The sequence below is a fragment of the Accipiter gentilis genome, chromosome 3 (genome assembly GCF_929443795.1).
Source record: "Accipiter gentilis chromosome 3, bAccGen1.1, whole genome shotgun sequence".
Taxonomy (NCBI): Eukaryota; Metazoa; Chordata; class Aves; order Accipitriformes; family Accipitridae; genus Astur; species Astur gentilis.
Genome location: NC_064882.1, coordinates 348,548 through 371,712, shown reverse-complemented (window position 1 = coordinate 371,712; position 23,165 = coordinate 348,548). Strand labels below are relative to the sequence as shown.

The 23,165-nt window shown below is 35.0% G+C and overlaps 1 protein-coding gene across 1 annotated transcript in view; it reads right to left on the bottom strand.

Moving 5' to 3' along the window:
• Positions 1-2,602: 2,602 nt before the first annotated feature.
• Positions 2,603-23,165, bottom strand: part of GPM6A (glycoprotein M6A) — a 127,111-nt gene continuing 106,548 nt past the window's right edge. Inside the window, exons 4-7 of the mRNA XM_049796053.1 lie at positions 15,230-15,383; positions 13,001-13,077; positions 11,590-11,655; positions 2,603-4,396 (exon numbers count right to left, since the gene is read on the bottom strand). Of these exons, the coding sequence (XP_049652010.1) occupies positions 4,244-4,396; positions 11,590-11,655; positions 13,001-13,077; positions 15,230-15,383 (450 nt within the window). The 3' untranslated portion in view covers positions 2,603-4,243. The remainder of the gene's footprint in view (positions 4,397-11,589; positions 11,656-13,000; positions 13,078-15,229; positions 15,384-23,165) is intronic.

Here is a 23,165-nt window from a genome sequence, read left to right as displayed (position 1 = left end):
GACGAAATGCATTATAGTCTGCTCTTTTATGGTTTAGCCAAATTGAGCTGTGTTCTTCAGAAAACCAGCTATATTAATACTTGTGGCAACCTAGAACTGAATAATTGAAAAACTCATTGGAACTTAATTGTGGAAAGAAGTCTATAAACTTTTGCCATCGATTATTATAGGAAGTAGAGTACAGAAATGTACTGTCCTAAAAATTACTATACCAACTGAAGGTGAATTGCAACCATGGTCATGTTCAAAAAATACTTATGATCAATGCATACATATTACAATTTATATAACTGCACTAAGTCAAGATTAATAATTACATATATTATTAAACCCAATGAACTTATAGATATATTTCCAATTATAGTAGAAATCCTCCTCTTATTTTAGCTCCTGTGACAAAAAAAAAAAAAAAATCATTAACTATTTAGAAACATGAAATTAGCAAATCATTTCAGGGCCTCCTGCTCTTAAATATACCACCCAACTATATGATACACTGGCCTCAGGAATGAGGCTGACTTAAAAATTCCCTTTCTCTCCACCCTGCTGTAGGCACTCATCCCCACGTCTGGGGTGCACTTCACTATTGCCTAAATCATGTTGATTGAATGGTTTGTGTATTTGTGCTGAAAACAGAAACACTGATACGATCTTGCTGAGGGATATAACAACCTTGTGCAAAAAAAAAAAAGAGATTATGTGGGTAGGGGAAAATGGGAGGGAGTGATTTCTAACTCAAGCAAATTTTTTATTTGTTTTGCAACATGCTATTAGAACTATTGTTGGGGCATAGTAAACTGTGAAGAAAATGCAAAACTGAGGATGTAGGGCTGGAAATGTCTTAAACTGGAATTTTCCTTTAACCACACCCTTTTGTGCAGCAAAAAACTGCACCAGATGGATTGATCTACAATTGGGTTTTTTGTTTCTGAAAAGCACAATAGTCACAGGTTTAGACTAAGCAGAGAAGAGTCTCTAGAAATCAAGATCCATGCAGCCTACCTCAGGAAAAATCAGCTTAGGCTGTCAACAGAGAAGAGTCTGGAATAAACCAAATATGCACAGACTTTGAAGTGAATCAGTTATGACTGATGTGCTGTGGGAAGCTCCTCTACTCCCTTGGCTTGTGCTGCTGATGAAAAATTGTTCGCCATTACGGCACGTGTTCTCATCAAGAGCACACAAAGAGCTATATAATAGCTAGTTAACTGAGAAACAAACCCATTGCAAAATGGTACTTTAATTAATTTTGCTTAGCAATATCATGTTAATTGGCCCAACTATAGATTTCTCTCAACCATTTAAATAATTTTACATGCATATAAGTAATGCAATATCACTATCAAGGTTTTAAAGCATTAGCTACTGGAATATTCAGGTATTAGTATCCTCAGCAACATTCAAACTGATGTCAGACCAGCTTTTGTTGAATTGTTCCAAATGACACTGCAGTAATGTGAATCTTGCCCAGTTGTTCTCTTGACTGATATGTTAAAAATCTAACAAGTGTGGCTCGTGCTACCCGGCTCTTCCCAGACCATAAAATTCTGCTCTTAGAAATTATTTTACTCTTAGGTTATATCATTTCTGACACTAAACGCTGATTGAGAGACATATTTGAAGCAATCTGCGCATGGGAACGGACCAGGAGTTTTAATTCAGTGCAACAAACTACCCCAAACAGAGGGACAATTTCTAGCCACGGAAAGGCTGCACACTCTACTTTTACCTATGTGTGATTTGTAAAGGTACAGGCCAGAGGGAAATGTGTCATGAAAGGGGATCCGAATATCACTCTTTAGAGTTTGGATTATATTTTTTATAATTATTCATTGCAATAAGAATTTTTTGTCACAGATTTGACAAAGATGTATTTTCTAATTAATGTAACATCTGCAGATTATTATCTTTTTAAATTTTACTCTTTGTTCTCATAATTTCTGCTAAAGGAACTATCTCCTTGAGCATCTAAAAGGAGGTTGTACCAAAAAATGCATAATACTGAGAACAGTCCTCCAATAGCAAGGACAATAGAAGGAACAAGCTTCTTCCATTTCTGGTTACAATGATTTGTCCCGTATAGGCAAAGAAAAAACTACACGACACAAACAATTAATAAGTACACAAAGTACACAAGTGTGTTTATTACATTGTTGCAAGCACTTTGTTCTACATTTCAAAAACGCCACCATCAAGCTGTTGGCACATTTATGTACAAAACAGATTAATTGTAATGCCTGCTACAAAGCATTCTTTGTGAAAATACAAACTCTAATACCAGAGAAGAGCCAAAAGCATTAACATCATTACATGAGTTTAAAAGACATAGTTTTAAAAATCAGCACAAACGTTTTAAGACACAAAACTGAAACACTACAATATAGAATCCAAAAGAGGTTCCTAATACTTTTTGCAGAACTGTAATATCGGTACTGCACATTATCAGAAAACTGTTGACCCCATAGGACGGCCTAAGTGTAAAAAAAAAATAAAAAAAAAATAAAAAAATCAAACCCCAAATCAAAAACACAACCAAAAAAACCCCAAAACAACCAAAAAAAAAAAGAAAAAAAAAAGAATTCAATCAACTAATACTACTTAATGCATTATCATGCCACAAGTAACTATATTATTACCCTCTACTTACTACAAGAATTGTTAAAAATTACTGATGATGCATGACTAGTAATAGTACAAAGAAGAGTTTTACTCAAGAAGTTTTATTAGAAATGCACTTACACTGAGAGAGAATTCACAATGGTCCAATAAGTGCACAAAACTACCTAAGATTTTTAACACTGACAAAAATGTCTTGTCAGGCTACATCACTTTAAAAGACACTTTACAGCATTCTTGTAGCATTAGAAATAGGCAAAAAAAAAAAAAAAAAAAAAAAAAAAAATCCACCAAATTTGGTCCCATAATACTGACTTTTCTTAAATAGGGTTTTTTGTTTTGTTTTTGATACAGGTAATTCTTTCAAATTAAGATGACCTATCTTTCTGATAACATTCTCCTATCAAAATAAAGGTTCAAATATATTACTACACTTTCAAATAATAAGCTCTGTAGTGGTCTTTCACCTTACTTTAACATAATACAGGTAAACCAGTATGTGTAGGAAAGCTAGGAGCCAAGCTATAACATTTATGGAAGTCTCCTTTAATATATCTTTTACAGTTCAGACAGGTGCAATCCATTTAAATTTTTAAAGCAGGTAAAAAGACATCTGACTCCTACGGTCACTGTATTTTTGATATATTACTTTCATAAATGTAGCTAAGCAGTAATTTCTTACATCATCACATGAACAGCTCCAATTTAGCATAACCATCATTGAATTGAAGAGAGATCGTTCTGTAAAAAACTATGGATAACTATATCACTTAATTAACAATTGTCTATATACCATAACTCTTTAACAGGTAGCTGTAGTATTGAATTCCTTCAAAAGGCAAGTGGCCATGCATTGTTAGCACCACAGTCTGCATGCTCACAATACAAACAGGAATTATCACCCATGGAACTTGGAACAAGAGAATATTCTTTAAAAACATCAATAATAATACAATGTTAACAAAGATAAGAAGCACTTTTTTCTTTTTTTTTCCTTTTTTTCTTTTTTCGCTTTTTTTTCTTTTTTTTTTTTTTTTACCCACTATTACAAATTTAGAAATTGCACCTTTGATTGTTTAAAACGTTCTTAGGACCTTCATTCAAGTTGATCAGGGTCCATCCAGCAAGTTTTCCAAATATAAAGGAAAGTCATCAGAATGTTTTCTTTACATATTGTACATCACGTACAATGGTCCCTTTGAAGTATACCTGTAGTTAAAGTAGTTAATTGAACTCAAAACTAAAAAGTATAAAAAGCTACGTTTTTTCCAAAAACATATAAGAAACAATGCAAAAGGTGTTATGCATAACACATACAAAGTGATTAAAAAAATCAAACACATATTTGTATTTGACAATAGTTTAGTATCCTTGATCTAGCAGAACTAATTAGCCCAAAAGGATTCAGGAAAGGCTATTTAGGAGCTTTGTGGTAGATAATGGTCACACAAAGTAAGAACTAATTAAGAAACCAAGTGCTAGACAACCAAGAATTGTACATGGGTGATATGTAAGTCACCCAAACTATCTTTTGTGAGAAGCACTTTCAATTGTTTTTAAAATGGTTGGATGGCCTTTAGTTAAACAACAAAGCATTCACATGTTAGAAAGTAAGACAAGGTTTCTTTTATGTGTAAGCATTGAGCCGCTCTTTAGAGCGAGTCGAATGAATATCATGAAGCTCTTGCTCCTCCTTTGATTTAATATCCTCATATTTTTGCATTCTGCAAGCATCTTTCACATAGGCCCAGTTAGCAGACAAGACCATGAGATAATGGACCTGTAAGAGAAGCAAGACAGAGTTAGAAAACAACAGAGCTAGTCAGAATAGAGCAAGTTGAAACTTGAAAGCTACAGGAAAGAGACTGGGTTTTCACGAGAAGGAACTGAGCATTAAGGCAAGAAGTAGTACAGCAACACGATGTGGAGTTCAAGCTTGAGATTCATTAACCCTCAGATTACTCAGCTCACAGCTGTTACTATTACAGTGACTAGGAGTTGGTAGCAATGGTTACAAAAAAAATTAAAAGAACTGAAAAATCAACAAATCATGCCTGCTTTACTATTTTAGCTAGCCTGCAAAACTACACAGAAAAATGTCTTCTGGTTACTTCTTGCAGACTTTTCCCCATTGAATCGCTGTTTGTTAAAGCAGTTGCTTAAGCTAGAAATATGCCATAGACATATCCGCAGTCTTACGATTACATATCTAATACAATTACAGAAAGATTTGCTTTTTCCTTCTTGTTAAAGTTAGCATTAGCTTTCCATTTAGCCATGGTTTCTTTCTTTCATCTACAATTCTAGCTATTTAGTCAAGATCAGCTAATTCACAAAAAAATTGACAAAAAATGAAAAATATGTTCAGTTAGGCAAAATGTGACAAAATTTAGTAACAAATAAACTTGAGGTCTTAAAAGGGCATGCACCTGTCACCATTTAATTTAGTAATTTTATTTCACTGTTATATTAGTTATACCACAATTTATTTACGTAATTCTTTGAAATGTATAGAAAACGAAAAAAGTGATTTGTATGTTTTTAGAAGACAACTTCTGTATACATATTGAATGGAGCAGAAACAAAGCTCATGTTCAGGTAAATTTTTGAATGTGTAAAAATACATTTATTTAATTTTTTTAAGAAAACAAAATTAAGAGCTTTCCAACCACTCCGTCCAAAAACAAAATTAAAAATTATCTGAAAAGAAGGGGGGGGAAAGCCACAGCCTGTGATTATTATACAACTTATTGGTGAGTATTGGAGATTGGACCTGACTCGCTTGCAGCCAATGCAAATCACTGGATGAGCTATGATGATAGACTCCCAAAGAGCTTGGTTTATTTATGTTAGCAAATGGGGAGAACAGAATGCCTATGAATACATCTGAGGATTAAACACCAAAGGATACTGGCAATATTGTCACATGAACAAATGTTTTTCACATGGCTTTGAATAAATTTAATCTGAAAGTCAGTGAAAGGTATGTTACCAGTAGAAAAATTACGTTCTGCAATTGTTTTTCATTATAAATAGAGGATGTAAAACACCCTAATTGCCTTTGAGATGGAGCTTAGTAGTTTGTAAAAATCACATGGTATGGCTGCCAGTGACTGAGTTTAACGGCTGGTAGATGTCCAGTCTTCTGAATGGTGGCAATGAATGGTCAAACAACTGATACATTTTAACATAATGCCAATACAAGGTATGAAGCTAGGGCCTCCAAAGAACTGCTGCCACAAATACTTTATTCAAAACTCCTCCTTCAGAGGCAGGCAGTCACATGCTATCTGCCTTCAGTCCCTTTTGGAGTTAGTTTGCTTAGTCTTCACGCTTGTGACTACCTACAGTGCAAAGGCTACTTCGGCTGCCTGTTACAGCAATGAACTGCTCTCTGGTCCATTTCACCTCCCCAAGCCTGGGCCTTTCAGGACGTTTGCAGACTTTGAAAGCTTTCCTTTTGAAGGTGGACCTCCAATGTCCTACCTTCAGTCTGCTGGATCTGCTTGCAAGGAGCCTCTGACCTTCTCAAAAGTTGTCTCCCTCTCACCATAGGATGTGCCCTGTTGGCTCTGTATTCAGCCAGAAAATAAAAATGTTCAGTAGCTGTATTCAACTGGTTTATTCTAGGACTCTGAACATTTATTGCTCCCCTAGCAGGCTTCCAGATACTTTCTGATGAAAGCGTCTCTTAAACTTCTGTTAATCAAATGCCCCAGAGGCCACAGATAATTTCCTGAAATCAGAAAAATTCCACCCCTCCCTAAGAAATCAAGAAACTAAACTAGGACTCAGTTACTGGAAAATCGAATAAAGTACTCATAAAAACACCCTGAGATTATGCAAATTCTCCTGTTCATATTGGACTGTTGTAAATATATTGAGTATCTTAGATTCATACCAAATGAACAGAACCAATTTAGTATGTTCTTTCCTTTTTGGAGATGCCAGTGTTGGCTTTTTCCACAAATGTTTGGTGGCAACTGTTGCTGATTAGTTCAGGCTAATGTACATTTCTTAATCTGGATAATTAAGATCAAGTCAAACATTCTGAAACCCTTCAAAGGAACAAATATTTTTGGTGTCTTTTTTGTCCTTGTGGTTTATGGCAAGATTTCACCCAGTTAATCCCTATCTGAGGAATACAGACTGAGTTGAGGAGCCATAAAATAGGAAGAAGTCTTCAGAGAATCTGTCCTCTGGGAAGAAGACTACCGACAGTAGTATTTTGACGTATCTTTAGGAGTTTCTTAAGATCTACAGTACAACGCTTGCAGCACAACCCACGATGACAGTGCAAGTGCTGGAGATGGCAGCATGTACTGCGTTACTCTGGGGACACGTTCTGATCATAATTTAGCACACAGGAAAAAGAAATACCTTGTATCTAACTCAGCTATTCCAAAAGCTTTCACCCTGAGTAGTCTCTGGATCAGGCATTTCTAGATCAAATGAAAGACACAAATGCCAAATCCCCATTCCACTGAATGAAATGCCTTAAATTTCCTCCACAGTAAAACTCTTGAGAAAAATAAAAAGAAACAGGCTGGTAATCCTAATAATTCTGTCATCTCAGGCAATTACAACTTGCTTCCAATGAAAACACCAGAGCTGGTCCTTTGAGAGTAAGATTTCAATTATAAAAATACAATCTGATCCTCAAACAGATTGTAGACATGAGAATCCTAGAAGTGGGGGTATCTGAGCAGTCAACTCACGTCTTCCTGACCTTTTAAGACACATCTGGCAGAAAACCTTGCAACAGAAGAATACATGATGAAAACGGGACCATGCAGGCGCATTTATCCTCACAAAATATTTGGTAACGACCCAGTAAGAGACAAATATAAACCTAATGTCTTGCAGTTTCACTTGGCATTTTTCTTCTACTAAAAAAATAGACAAACTCTTCTGAAGGTACATTGGCCACAGTCTGACCTTCATTAAATTTCCATTCTTTGCCCATCCCTTCCTTAAAAAGTTACAGAAGCAAACTTCTGGAATAACTGTTGAAAACTCTTGGAGTTCACATTCACTATAAGTAGGATGACTTTCTTGGAAACAACTACTTTAGCTTATATAATGAGTATAATCTCAAATATATATCCATGTTATATATTGATATATACGTTTAACAGTCCCACCACCTTTGTTTTTTTGTTTAACACCAAGTTCCTAGATAACATTGGCATACTAAGGAGGTCATCTCTAAGTGGCTGTCTAATTGCATTTCACACTTCCTTGACCTGAATAGCCTGAAGCCAGTGGGGCTCTGTCAAGCTTATTCAAAACGAAGCAGGGCAGCTTCCACAGCCTGCCTCGGGATGTTTCAATTGCAGACATATGCAAGACACACCTATGCAGCATCCCTGCTTAGATTTCTTCATAAGGTGAAAGTGTGCTTCAAACTTTCAAAACTGTAGAATTGCATCTAAGATAGGAAAGGGTTTGGCTTGGTTTTGGTTTTCCTTTCCTTTTGGGACACATCATGATCTTATCAGGGCAGAAGTCTAAGTAACTTTTTTCCTCCCCTTACATGCATCTAATATCCTGCAGAAGAGCACAGTCATACTGGGGCAGAGGGACCAGACCACTTATACATTTCCCTTGTTCTTGTTTCAGGAGAATTGATTGCACCTCCACCTTACAGGACATAACTTCTGCGGAAGTTCAGGCAGAAGAGTACTGCTCACATTGTAACTTTTGAGAAGGGAAACTCTGTCTCTCGTAATTCAGTTTTGCTATAGTTGTTTTGGGAAAACATCACAGGCACGAGGAGTTTACATTTAAACAACTTCATGTCCTCTGTTGCTATCTGACACAACACTGACAACAGTAAAACTAATATGTATTACTTCAGTGATCATTTCTGTATCTATTTATTATCCATTCAGACATAAGAAAGAACAATAATGTTCAGAATCATACGTAGTCCAAATTAATTATGATTCAAAATCACAGCTATTTTTTCTGTGCTCAAGACTCACAAAAACCATCTACATTGTAAATAATTCTATCAGGTTTTTTTCATCTTGGGCTCAAGTCTAAGAATCATAAATTTTCAAAATGAACAATTTTACTTTTTCCTTCTCTGCAAAATACAGCTTTCCCTAACATATAGTGTAAAAAAATATGAGTTTTTCTATACATAAATCCTAACGCGTAGGCCAATTCTCTTTTTGAACCCCAAACCAGCATTGTCCTTTGGAGACTAAAGAAGCAGCTAGTGAATTGTGAAAAAATGCTAACATTCATATACAAATCTGAGACCAAGGGAGAGATTAAAGTAGTAGATATGGGAAAATTGTGTCTTGTGACCAAATGGCTTTGCAAGTATTAACAATTTTTTGTGGTTTTTGCAATAAATTACTACATTTTTTTAAAATACAGTTTCATGAAAACTATCCCAGTGACAGATGGGCTTAATATTTATGAACGAGCTGATTTCTTTGGTGAATTTAATGACAAATATTGACATTAAAAGAGTTAAAGAAATCTGCACATATTAAATAATCTGGCACTTGCCAATGTCCACAAATCCAGAAGTGAGGATATACTGGAGTATATCAATGTCATGACTTAAAATGTCATTTAAAAGAGCAGATTTTACCAATTCAGTTATTCGCAGTCTCATTGATGATGCACTGCTATTACTGGCTGGTAGTAAATACAAAATACTTACTACTTTAGTCAGATGGACTATTCTAGTTTAAAGTAACTGCCTGCAAGAAATGTTTTAAAAGTGCAATAAATTCATAAGCTTTCTCTTTTGTAAAGAACTGGTATTTTAATCTCGTTTTTCTGTTAAGAAGTCTTGTCAAATCTCAGAAACATGGAGATCTGCTATTGTTGTGAATATATACAAAGACTAACTGCATTAAATTATGTTTGTGATTATTCTTGCAACAGCACGTATAAGGGCGGGCATTGGTTCTCCAATGCCTTAAATGGCTTCTGCAGATTATGTTCCTCACCCTAGCCTGTTGCTGATAGTTTACCACTTTCTACTAATTTGAGCATAGGATCTGGGGAAAAAAAGATGTTTTCTTCTTCCTATATGAGACATTTAGGACCCAAAATTCATTTTCCTTCCCCTAAATTACTTCCTCTTTGGGAAAGCAAACTTCCCTTAAAGAAAGAACCTTTTAATATCTGCATGTCCAACCACAAAATTCTGAACTTTCTCTCATGTCCTGTCCCAGTCTTTGGGCTACTGTGTCAATGTGAAGCACACTGCACAACCTATAAATGTGCTTTGCTATGCCAGTTTTAGAAATTACCACCATTAAAGAGTGGAATGTGCTAGTCTTTACCAGGTACCTAACAGATCACAATGGTAGGTTAAAAACAATTTAATTACAAAATTGAAATACATGCAACACAGTTTCAAACACTTCATAAAACACACATTTACCAGCATTTGGATGCTACACAATTTACTAGCACTTAGATCCTTAACTTATATTTCTGCTGAAACAGTGTTGTTATGCCTGCACTGTGCAGTCACAGCATTCAATGAAAAACATACTTGGGTATGGGTAACCCTTCAAAAATATCTGAATAAATGTGAGCCATCAAAGCGAATTCCTAGTGGACTACTGCTTGGTGTAACACATCTATGGCATCTTTCATATGGTACTGTGAGCTTTGAAGTGGGTTTTTTTAAACTTCATTGAAAGTATCATGTATTTAAACTACGTGGCTCAATGTACCTACTTAATTTGCTTCCACTGAAGATGTGTTTTTTTCCACTGAAAATCTTTTGGTGGCTATTCTGATTCAAAACTCTTCTTTGAAATGCAGAATTGTTATCTGGACAAATTCGCATTTGATAATTACTACTGAATATACTTCAAAACAATAGTGCACTGGAGAACTAATGGTCTCTTGGATATACTATCCTAACGCTAATATATGTATTATAATAATTACTATTTGCTCACCATTTTTTCAGCTAGAAGTAGAAAAGTCTGTTTGGAAAATCAATTTAATTATTAATATAAATTATATTCTAGTATTGTTATTTGTGGTCTTGAAACAAAAGTTACATTGAAAATATATTTTTTTCATTTAGCTGTCTCTGCTTTGCTGGCAGGGTGTCATGTAATACTGAAAAACTGGCAGAGAAGAACAATTAAAAAAATAATCACTAACGCCACAGGAATACTAGCTTCATTGAATATTCTCTGATTGTCCTTTTTTATAAATGTAATTCTAAGGAGAACAAAAAAATTTATGGCCTTAGGATTCAATGAAAAATTACTAGTAACAGTAGTAATAGTAATCACTAACACTTTTCTTATGGAATACATTAGTACCAAGTAACAGTCATTTTTCATTTCCCATTCCAGTGTGTATTATACAAACCTACACTGATACAGAATGCCTATTCTAAAAATATATTTATGTTTAAGCATATGACACAGCAGTCAAAAGACAGAAGAGCAGGGCACTAGCTCATATACTTTTTTCTCAGTGGAACATTCTCATTGGCAAAATGTAATCAAATTCAAAGTAAACTTCATTATAAAAAAAAAAGCAAAAATCAGTCCTGACAGAAAAACTGATGCATTCACCTATAGGCGCAGAACTGACAAAAAATGTCTGCTCCTAAAATAGCAGCATAGCAAGCCTGTAAATACCCAGAAAGGCATAGATCATAAAAGTGTATTACTATGATCATGAGACAGGCACATGAGTTCAGACACTTGGCTGAACACAGCAAGAGAACAGTAAAAACTCTTAGCATGTACTTAAAGGTGGGTTTTTGTATTCAAAAAAGTAATTATATTCTACTTCAAAGGGAATCCATCAATATATTTTAGAAAAAGATAAGAGTATTGAATTAAAGAACTATATTTCAGTAATAGCATTGAGTGATAGTATGGAAATTGAATAACTGATACTAAGTAAAAACCAGAAGGCATTAGCAATTCAGATGATGATGGAAGTACAGAGCGTTGGGTAGCTTACCATAGCAATGACTGCTGCTCCAGCTCCAGCAAGTGCCACAATGAACAAGTGGAACGTCATGTTTAGCTGCAAAGGGGGACAAAGAAAAGGACTTTCATGGTGGTACACTAAAGAGAAACTGAATGAAAAGTCAGAATAACATAGAACAAATAATTACCTCCCTGGTGCCACCCTTCTACAAAAGTAATGATTACTAATACTTTTTCCAAAAGACTGACATCACTACATGACATTGTGCTTGTGCTGGTTTTGTTACAATACTCATATCAGGGATGAAGCATACTTCTATTTAAAAACATTGTATTTAAATCATAAAATATTAACAAAGCAAATTATTTAAAAAGAAACTATCCAGCACTTTTTTTTTCTTTTTCTTTTTCTTTTTCTTTTTTTTTTTTTTTTTTTTTTTTTACAATACTACTTTACCAGATCTACAATTGTTTGTGGTCATTTCTCTAGTGGCAGAGACAGCCTAACAAAACCCTGTTTCCTTTCATTAGCTGTAGCTTTCCATCCTCACATATTGATTTACTTCCCTCACAAATTTGCCAATAAAATTTGTTCATGGTGATATAATATAAACCAGGTTACTTAAATAATCCAAGTTAACCACCTTCCTCAACCCACCCCAAACCAAATGATTACATTTGGTTTTAATTTCAGTGATCTGGTTTACACAGCAGCCACTGAGTGTTGACTACACAGCAAGGGTTGCACTTTCTTAGATGGTTTTGGTATGAAGGCAGATTGTGTACCTTCACTCTCAAAGGATTTATTCAAACATAGGAAGACCCAGTGACACATTTAGCAAAGCACCGTCTGACTTCAGAGTTTTAGCTCTCAAAATTTTAGCCTCTTTTCTTGTTAGGTAGATGTAAATTTGTTCATCCTGTCTTCATCCCTGATTGTTTAAAAACCAAATCAGAAGCCTCAGCTGCACTGAAATAGGTGGCCTTTGCCTAAGGGAAAAACTACAAAGAAAAATGTACTAGGAGTTATTCTCCTAACACACTGCAAGATTTGGTCAAATCCATTTGAAGTCTTTACTCTCCTGTCACAACAGTAATCATAAGATCTTCAAACACTGATTCATTATATAGACCTACTCATTGCGCATCAGGTGCATTAGCTTTCAAAAACATCTCAGTAAAAATATATGACAATGGAATTCTTGAAAAAATAAAATACAAGTGTATTTAGAAAACAAATAGCTGGAGAAATTGCACTGACTAAATTTGGTATGCAGTAAAAGACTAGGAAAGGTACTTGCTGACTGTATTTTCCACTGGGTTTTTATTTCATCACCATAGCTAGGATTAGAACATAAAGAGTAAGAAGAAAACACACATAATTTACTTCCAGCTATAACATATATTACAGATTTGCCAAAAATATTATCAGATTTATTCACCTCATTAGAGTCACACATCTTGATGAAACTTTCTGATGTGGTGCAAACCTTCTTTTCCTCTCCAATAGTTACAATACCTGGAGCAGAATAGATATTCACAGTATTTAGTATTCCAAGTACATAGCATATTACTTCATATGAGCCAGAAGAGCTAAGAAATACACATTCTTAACTGTTTTGCAGAACTGTTTTTAACAGGAAAATCAGGTTTTTTTGTTGATGATCAAGGGGCTGGAGCACCTGCTGTATGAGGAGAGGCTGCGAGTTGGGGTTGTTCAGCCTGGAGAAGAGAAGGCTCCGGGGAGACCTTATAGCAGCCTTCCAGTACCTACAGGGTGTCTATAAGATGGGGAGGGACTTTTTGCAAAGGCATGTAGTAATGGGACAAGGGGTAGTGGCTTTAAACTGGAAGAGGGTAGATTTAGATTAGATATAAGGAAGAAATTCTTTACTGTGAAAGTGGTGAGGCACTGGAACAGGTGGCCCAGAGAAGTTGTGGATGCCCCATCCCTGGAAGTGTTCAAGGCCAGGTTGGATGGGGCTTTGAGCAACCTGGTCTAGTCAAGGGTGTCCCTGCCCCTGGTAGGGCGGTTGGAACTAGGTGATCTTTAAGGTCCTTTCCAATCCAAACCATTCTATTTAGTAAAAGCCCTAGTAGGAAACATGCAGATAATAATTTTTCAGCCATTTTTTAAAATACCTTCATTCCAGATTTTGAGCAGCACAATCAAAACACAAGAAAAATTATTTGCAACCAGTATATACTCTTATCATGTTGTTCACAAACATTCCCTACCCTCATGTGGAGAAATGTACTGTACATTGTTTTCAGACACGATCTGGTACAAAGCTTCTTTTACAAGTTATACAAAAGCATTACTCAAATGTATACTTCATTGTAATAATAGTTTCTCTATCAGCAAGAATAACTAGAATCTGCTACATTGTTTCCTTTAGCTAATGTCAAGATACTAAATCAAAGACTAGCTTGAAGAAAACTGCTATAACTCAGTTATCATGAAAAATGGCACTGTTCTTTCCTATTAGCAATCAGTGAGTTTTACACTGAATTTACAGGAAACAGGTACATTCACAGAATACACATTTAATATGTTAGTGTTCTATGCACATTTTAAATAGAATTAATAACAAAAAAAGAGGCATGAATATTAGCAAAATAAAAGGTCATAGAAAAAGAATTAATACTCTTGAAATCTGTACAGATAATTGCTTTCTCAACTTACTTGTCATGCTGGGGCAGGGTTGTGTGTGAATCCATAAACTAAAAAAAGGTGGGGTTTTTTCCCCCCTCATGAAAACAATAATGTGAAATATTTTGTTTCAGGTTAAGTCAAATGTTTAATATGAACCAACTGTTTCGTTCCTAAGCAATACAGCAATTTTTATATCTCAAAATCACCATTTAAAATATATTGCTATTTTATATTAGGCCAAGGCAACAAAAGAAAGACTTAAGGAACTGCCTGATGAGAACATGATTATACCCAAAGCTCTGTGGGATGAGAAACCATCAAGGCCAGGATATCTAGATTCAAATCAGTCTTGTGGCAGAAAGGAATTGAATTATCATCACCAAAGCAAGAATTCTCAAACTTTCTAAGATTCCAAACCACCTTTTGTCCAAGTTTCCTATCCCCTCAAAACACATGTATGTGTATATCCCCACTTTATTCTATCCTCCACAGTTCAGGCTTTAGCCTTACTCTCTCTGTCCACCAGCCTCTTAGAGTGTTACCATTTGTATTGTCATAAAAATTTTTGCAAGCAATGAATCTTGTCCTGTCCCAATTCACCTCTGCAGAGGCAGGTGATAACCTAGGATCTCACATCTCCTAATCAGTGTCCTACCACAAGCTTAAAGAGTCATTCTCCAGATAAAGGACTAATTAAGCATTTTAGACAAGTTCCAGCAATTCCAAAAGGAGCAGGTAAACAGAATCTCCAAGCTAAATTCTCAGTACTCTGGGAAGATGGACAATGTTGATTCAATTTTGTCAGGCCTGGAAATGCAGTGCATCTCTAATATACTGCCTTGACTAGTGGGTAAAAGGATAGAAAGAGATACGTAACAATTGTTTCAGAAACAATTCTGAAATTGGTTTCAGAAACAAATCTGAAGTGAAACAGTTCAGATACACAGAAGCAAAGCAAAGTGATGCTTTCTTTTGTGACATTTTGCTTTATATTTAGTGCTTTTCATTCACATACCATACTGGCGAAGATCCAAGCAGAGATTAGCTCCATCCACTACGGTGGCATTTCGGCAAATGGTCCACAGATTGAAGTACATGTAAACAGGCAGAGAAGTGAAAGCTGTAACACCAAGCCAGGCCAACATAAAGATGTATGTCAGCATAATAAACTGCAGTAAAAGAAGGAAAAACAAAACCAGTGGTAAGTCAGAACTTAACTGATACTCCATTGCAAAAAAGGAACCACAGAGAAGTAACAAATGCGTTTGTTGAAACCTACAAATGGTTTTGTCTGTTTCTGTCCTTATTTTAACTACAGTTTTGGTCTGGTAATCAATTCATGGTCTGGTCAAAGTGAGTGACAGAGCACTAACACGTTTCTGAAGAACAAGCAGTTATGCTTCCAGAAGTGCAAGCTTACTTCACATTACTGTCACTCTTGGGCCTGTGATTGATGCAAAGCGCCACATCTGAAGTACAGACAGCTGAGTGTTTTGTGAAGCCTGTCTCTCCCTCTCTCCCATCACCATTACTCCATAGTTAAGGCAAAAGGCCACATGGTTGTTTTTTTCCACTATCAGTCATGATGTAAAAAATTAGAATTAAATACTATAGGCTTTGCTTGCTTTTGCTTTTAAAATCTGGGACTTGATAGAAATGAGTCATTATCGATGGCTGCCACAGAATCTCACTGGCAAATCCATTTTGTATTGAACCAATGAGACAATATAAATGTCATTTTGTTACTGTATTTAGACATATTTGGGGTTACATAAAAGGGAATTAGTCATTCAGAACAAACTAGGGTGCTTACCTCTGTTAATAAGGAACGCATTAAATTACATGCTTTGCAACATGTGTGCTCCAAAGGCTACACATTTTCTTTTTTTATCCATGAGCCTCAAGAGTATAGCAAGCTGATTGTAGGAGGAACTGAACTCTACTTGCCCTTAGGGCTGGTAGTTACACTGGCACACCCAGCTTCTGCAAACACGTAGGCATGCTACATTACTACTCTGCTGCTAACCTGAGACAACTAGCAGACACATTCATCAATAACAAATTACCTTTTCATTTTATGCTATGCAAAGGATATGAAGATGCTACATGGTTAAATGTGGAAGATAAGTCAGCCTCTAAATGTTGAATCCAAATAGCCCCAAGATTTGATGGCTTCAGAAATGCTGATGAATCTAAACACATTACTGAAACAAAAAAAATTCAGCACACTAACATTTTTCTAGCTGCTTACCACAGAAAAACATTGACTCTGAGAATAAGAAATGAGAGCTATTTTTGAAAGCTGAATAAGCTGGTCCACAATCTGCTTAAAATTAAACCTTAAAGAATAAATAAGGAGAAAATGGAAGACATTTTCCAGTTCTTTTTTTAATGTAAGATCTTTCACATCATGTGATAAAGGAAAAAAAGCCTAGTATAAATATAGATTTTAGTTATGGAAATCAAATGAGGTCAGACTCAAAAGGGTTGTAAATGGTGGTAAAAATTGTTAGAGGGGTGTCTTGTCCATGTGGACCTCATCAGGAAGAGCAATCCAAAACAACAAAAGGTTTGAATTTAGGTGAGGTAGTTTTATTACTTTGATGTTATGGGATGGACATTCTTAAGCAATATTAAAGAGACCTTAATTTGATTTACTTTAACTCACTTCCAAAGAATATTAAATAAAAGCCATTTTAATTCTGAGAAAGTGTATTTACATAGGGATTTAATGTAGTTTAATTAATCCACTTTAAAATTCAATTCACATTAATTTTCCTGCTTGTCCCTAGGTAGATAAGTCTTTCAGCAGTAGTTTGAAAAGCTGGAGAATTTATAGCACTAAAAAAAATTACCAGAAGATGCAGGAAAGTAAAAGATAAAATGGAAAAAGGAATAGAAGTTTTCTGCTTAATAATTTGGGTATCTGCTTTCTACCCTTTTCTTTATTTAGTACTCAACAATTCAGCTTTTCCTGCCGGTTTGTAAGTTATGAACCATTTTAACTTTTCCCTTAACACCAAACTAATTTAAAGGGGAAATTGATGTATCTAATTTATGTTTAAAGATTTTTGAAAATGTATTCATGCAGCAAATGGCTGTCTTCCTTTCCAAATTTTCCCAAAACCACACTTACTAGAAAAACAACTGAAAAAAAAAAAGAGAAAGTGATAGCAAATTCTATAATAAATATACAACCTTGAATGTTACAGTAGACTTATCTGTGCATCAGTTGCTTTATATAATGGAAATTCTATGTCACCTATTGCAGAGAAAATAGTCAATACAAGTAAATACTGTTCTGTACACACTCCATTTATTTTTTCATTATTGTTCCTTTATTGTTTTCCTTTTTTTTCTCTCCATATTACAGTGTTAAAGCTAATGAGACAACATCTGGTTCAACCCCAGGCACTCATTTACAAATAATTACTTGGAAAATTACTTGGAAAATTACTTGGAAATGTGGATTCACTTCAGGGCTATGAATTCCCAACTAAAATGCTACGTCTGATCTTAATTTACTATCAAGCTAAAGAGTTGTACTCAAATTTTCTAAAGCAGGAGCAAGAAATAAAGAAGGCTCTCTGTGTGTTCTCGGAACAGCCTTTAAATTCTCAGTTTACTATATTCTGGAAGTATTTTAAAAGTAAAATGAGCCTCCTAGCTCATATTCCATGAGTTTGCCAAAAACAGGTAAGCCTGAGGCCTTATTTTTGAACCTTTTTCTAGAATTTCTGAACTAAATATTTAATAAATTTAGTACATCTCTCAGTGTAGTACATGCATAATGATTTAATGGAGAACTGAATCTTTGATATTAGTTATATTATTGAACTGTCGGAACTGTTTTTAAGACTGGGCTCCACACAGATTCAGGAATCTTCCTATTCTGTGATTACCACCAAATGGAGGAAAAAGATCAGCCTTACTATGAGCATTACAATTCCTATTTAATATCTTTTTATTTTCTGATATGTAGTAGGGATGAAACTCTCTGTAGCCTTGTTTGCTTAAGAAGCTTGCTTAAAAATCTGTACTAAGATAATACAAAGCATTGGTATAGCAAGAGGGTTAAAACCAGAGCTTATTAGCCTCTAAAAAAAAATCTGCCTTAGGCATAGAATAAGAGCAGGAGAAACCTGTCAGATGATAGCTGCTGGGAGTCACAAGAGCTGCTTTCTTAGAGAGAATTGACTGCTTGTTTATGGATGGTATTCTCTTTGAAAAACATGAATCTGTTTCATTGAATAGCTCAGAAAAAGTGACTCAAATGCTGATTTCATTTTCAAAACATATTTTAGAAAAGGAAGAACTTTATTTTTCCTCTTTCAGTCACTTTTGACTGAAGAGCCAGTGGCCAATGATATGCCCAAATTCATGTTATAACACCAAGAACTTGGGGGGGGGGAGAAAATTCACTTGTTTCATGTAAAAATAACTAAAATGCAAAACTTAATGTTAAATCACTTGGTAGTTATGAGTTATCCCTGGAAGCTGCTATCACTGGTATCAGTGAAGCAAATCACAAAAATGTGATCTGGGCAATAATATACTTTCTGCTGTAGGGGCAGTAAAAAGCAAAAGGTTAACCTTGCACAACAAGTTTTTAGTTTCTAGCAATGGGAGGTGTTAGCTTATAAATTCTTGTTATAATGGAATGAAATTGTGAATTATTTTTTTTAAACCAAAGGTGAAGGGCTAAAGTATTTTTTTAGATAATTTTATCTGCTATTACAATCTTCCCTCTTTGCTCTAGAGACCTTACAAGAAATGCTTAAGGAGCCTATTCACTCCAGGAATTAAATTCAGAACTCAATCTCCTGAGATTCAAAGGGATCTTTCTCCTTTGAAGTACCATTCTGCTACGTGACAAGCCAAAGATTTATGAAATAGCAGTACAGCATCTTAAAGAGGTATCACAGTTCATTCTTTAGTATGCTATGTATCGCGTTGGTAGTGAAAATTACTTTCTCTGATCAGTTCAATTTTCACTGTAAGAAGTCAAACACATAAATCCAAACCAAACTGGAAGTGATAGTGAAATTCATCTACCAAATCATGAAGATAAAAGTTCACTAATTGATACTCAGTTCACTGTAGGAAAGAATAGCTAAAGGAAATAATTATTTGAACAAAACAAATCTTTAACCTTTGTAGCAGTTAATTTCTTGTACCAACACCATGGCTGGTAAAACTCTCTTGCCAGATTTTATAAGCTTTTCATTGCCAGTAATGGCTTTCCTGAATCACAAATCATCAAAGAAAGCAAACCATCAACCCTTCTGGAAAGATTTTTTTATAAAATCTGTTGCACAGATCAATGTCAGGAAGTAGAGATTTCAGAGTATGTTCTGAAATGGTACGTATACAGCACAACAGCTTTCACAGTGGTCATAGCTGGCTGAAATCCTGTTTCCACTGAAAACATTACCCAAATCCTATATATTTTAATAAGATCAAGATTACAGGTACTGCTTTCTTTTTAAAATTTATGGGTACTTGTCCCATGAAAGCACTTTCATTGAATCTCAAACACTGTTCTTGTTTTAGTTTTGTTATAAATATTTTATTACCCCTGAAGAAACATTGTATGATTGCTTCAGTGACCCTAGGGACAGAGGCAGTGAAATTGTATCTGAAAGGTACTGTTACTACAGAGAGATGGATTGAAATGGAAACAAAGTAAACCCCAGCCATTTTATTGTATGAGGGCACTGCTGCTTACTACAAAGAAATAATATAGAAAAATAGCAACAAATTCAGAAGTGCCTGAATAAAACTTAACTCCAGAAACCTCATGTTGCCATGTAATTTTATCTTTGTTCCAAACCATTCAGTACTTACATTTATACTTCCTATCAATTTACTCATATACTTATTTTATATGAACTCCCTGACATGAGCTCTCAACTCAGAGAGTTATGAAAGACATACACCTTGCTGTGTTTATATCTCATTTAGATTTATTATTCTGTGATACACGCACAAAAGTTCATTATTTACTTTTAGCTTGATGATTGAAGAGGTTCCTTCCAAACTGCTTCACAGTCTCAAAACCTCTCTTTGACAGTTTTTGCCAGAGATCAAAACTGTATCTACAGAGACCACGTACCTCCATCCTGCCAAAAGGCAGGATTCACTATTGAATTCATAATTCACTATTACGATTCACTATGAAACCCTGTCAGGGCAGGACATCACCTGAAGATAAGCCCAGGGTTAGCCTGGCTGTCTCTAACTGGAATACTAAGAGGCACCCGACCTCCACAGTGTGTTGTGTAGTCCTGGTTCTGGGGGCAGTTTCCCAATCACACATCAGAACAAGGACCTGTGTGTCATTTGATGGCAAGTCAGAAGCATGAACAGGAAGATCTTTTCAATTTCTTCCTCAACTGCCCTGTCTCTCTAATGTCACATTGACTTTCAATTGTCTACAGATTAGGTTTCAATACTAATAAAACTTATTTTAGCTTTAGCACTTTGCCCAGCTTTAAATTAATAAATGACCTTTGGCTTTAGGGCCTTCTGCCTCAGTCTTGTCCATTTTTCCTAGGAGAAATTCCTCTGAGTTAATGCTACCGTCTCCTTACCCTGCGCACATTCTGCATAAACACATTTACATATTCCTTTTAAATTATTAATTGCAGTTGCCAATTATTTAAATCTAAATAAATCAGAAATTGAAAAAATTACACAGATGTCTTTAAAGTCATTGATATATCAATGCTTAGTATGTTACAGACCATCCTTTGCCACCCTGGCCAACCTCTCTTTGTATCCATACACCCTCTTCTTACACACAGTATGAAATCTAAATATGTTTATGAAGGACTGTTAAGTAGCTCACAACCAAATGCCCTCCTCTAATGTTCTCATTTCTGTGCTAACGAGCATCTCCTACATTCATGCCTCATTCCTGAACAGAATTAAAAGATGAAGCAAAATTATTTCAACTTATCTCATTTTACATATAATGCTGCTGGAAGAAAGAGTCTGATGTTCTGATATTACCACTAAATGTACTATAAATCACAGAAAATATACACTACAAAGTCTTTTCCACTTGGTCTGAAATATCACTCTCATTGGTAACAATCACTTGTTGGACATGTATTATTGTCTCTGCAAAACATGTTCATCCTCTTTCTCTCTCTGACATATTATATTGCCAGGCATGGCTCCAAGAGTCTTGTTGAAACATGGATACATTTCATGCTATGCTATTAGTGTCACATGGTTGATTCTTCTTGGCTTGCATTCAAGTCAACCGCTTCAAGAGGAAAAAAAAAAAAAAAAAGCCAATATTGGTCCAAATTTCTCTTCATAGTGGGACAGACTTCTCAGGTTTGCCTAATGGCAATTCATCCATATACTAAATACTAGCTAATGTGATATTCCTTAAATTGTTAAAAAACTATTACCAGAAAATTATTAACTCCCTGAAATTTTTAAATTTTGAAGCATCCATTTTATGGAACTGTTTTGTTTGGGTTTTTTTAAACATTTTCTTCTACAGAAATTTTAGATAGATGAAAAACTGATTTTGAAAAAATAAAAACAGTTCTCACTGTTACTTTCTGCTTTTCATCTGCACATACATTTTTCTAAATTTTCCTTTAAATGTGTATTTCAAGGTTGAAATATTCTACGCATTATGTCAATTGCTTTGTAACTATTTAGATACCTACAAAAAGCTGGTTTACTTTCTGATTTACTCTGAATTGATTTACTGGTAGCAGTGGGGGAGGAGATTTCCACAGCTGCATCAGAAATACGAAAAGGAGATTCTCTAACAAATTGATTCATTTTTTGAAACTGCTTTGTAACCAAATCCAGTATCAGAACATAGTCCATTTGAAGAAGATGGCTTTGCATTGATGCAAGACTAGGTTCTGCCTGAAGATTTTATAATTTATCTTTTTGGTACTTCCTTATAAACCAATTATATTAATTTATTAATTTTTTTTATTTCAGAATCTTCTTTAGGATGTATATGGTTTTGTAGCACTGTGCTGCTTAAAGTTGTTAGCATTAATTATTTTATATGTCCTTCAGGCAAGACAATTTTTGTAGTCCAACAGGCTTCTGAAGTCCTACAGAGAGCATTGGATATTATCTGCCATTTAAAAGCAGCAGAATTTCCTATTTAATTTTACAATCTTCCAGACAGGAATTACTTTTTCTCAAAATGTAAATGCTTATATTTTCACATTCTCAAAGTTTTTCCCTTCCTTTTGTTTTTCTTTTTGGTGGTGTTTCTAACACTTTGAGGTATTCTCAGGGAATATAGCTAAGCTATTGGGTTTGTATTTAAACATGATTACAGACAAATAATCTGGTTTTGAAACTGCTTTTTTAAAAAATTGAGTAGCTATCTTCATTAAATACTGCTGCTTCATGGGTTCTTCAGACTTTGTTCATGCCACGTAACTATTCAATTCAAAGACATAAAATATGAAAAACAATCAGTTCCATCATGACCCACTCCCTGCCAATGTAGACAGGTTCCATTAGTAAATTTTCCAGGTATTTTGCCTCCAAATTGCTGATAACCTATTTATAAAATCCTGATCCATACTCTAATGGTTTTTAGTGATGACAAGTTTTCTATACACAGAAAAAGATAACACCCATCTGGGAAAAGACTGCACTATACAGATTGTTTACATTTTTCGCATTGCCAAGAGTGCAATTTTTGTTCAGGAAGTTTGTATGGTCTATACTTGGGAACAAGACAGTGAAGCTTAAACTCGAAAGCAGAAATAATACTCTTATAACTTCTCTAAACAGATGTGTCAGTCAAAATGAATGCTTGGCTATCAAAAACAAGAACGTGTGTTCTTTCCTCATTTCTTCTTAATGGGGCTTGAAAAGCCTATGAGAGAATCAAGGGGTAGGGGCTTTCCTTTCTCATTTGCTGTCTTGCCAAGGAGTGAAGGTCAATAACA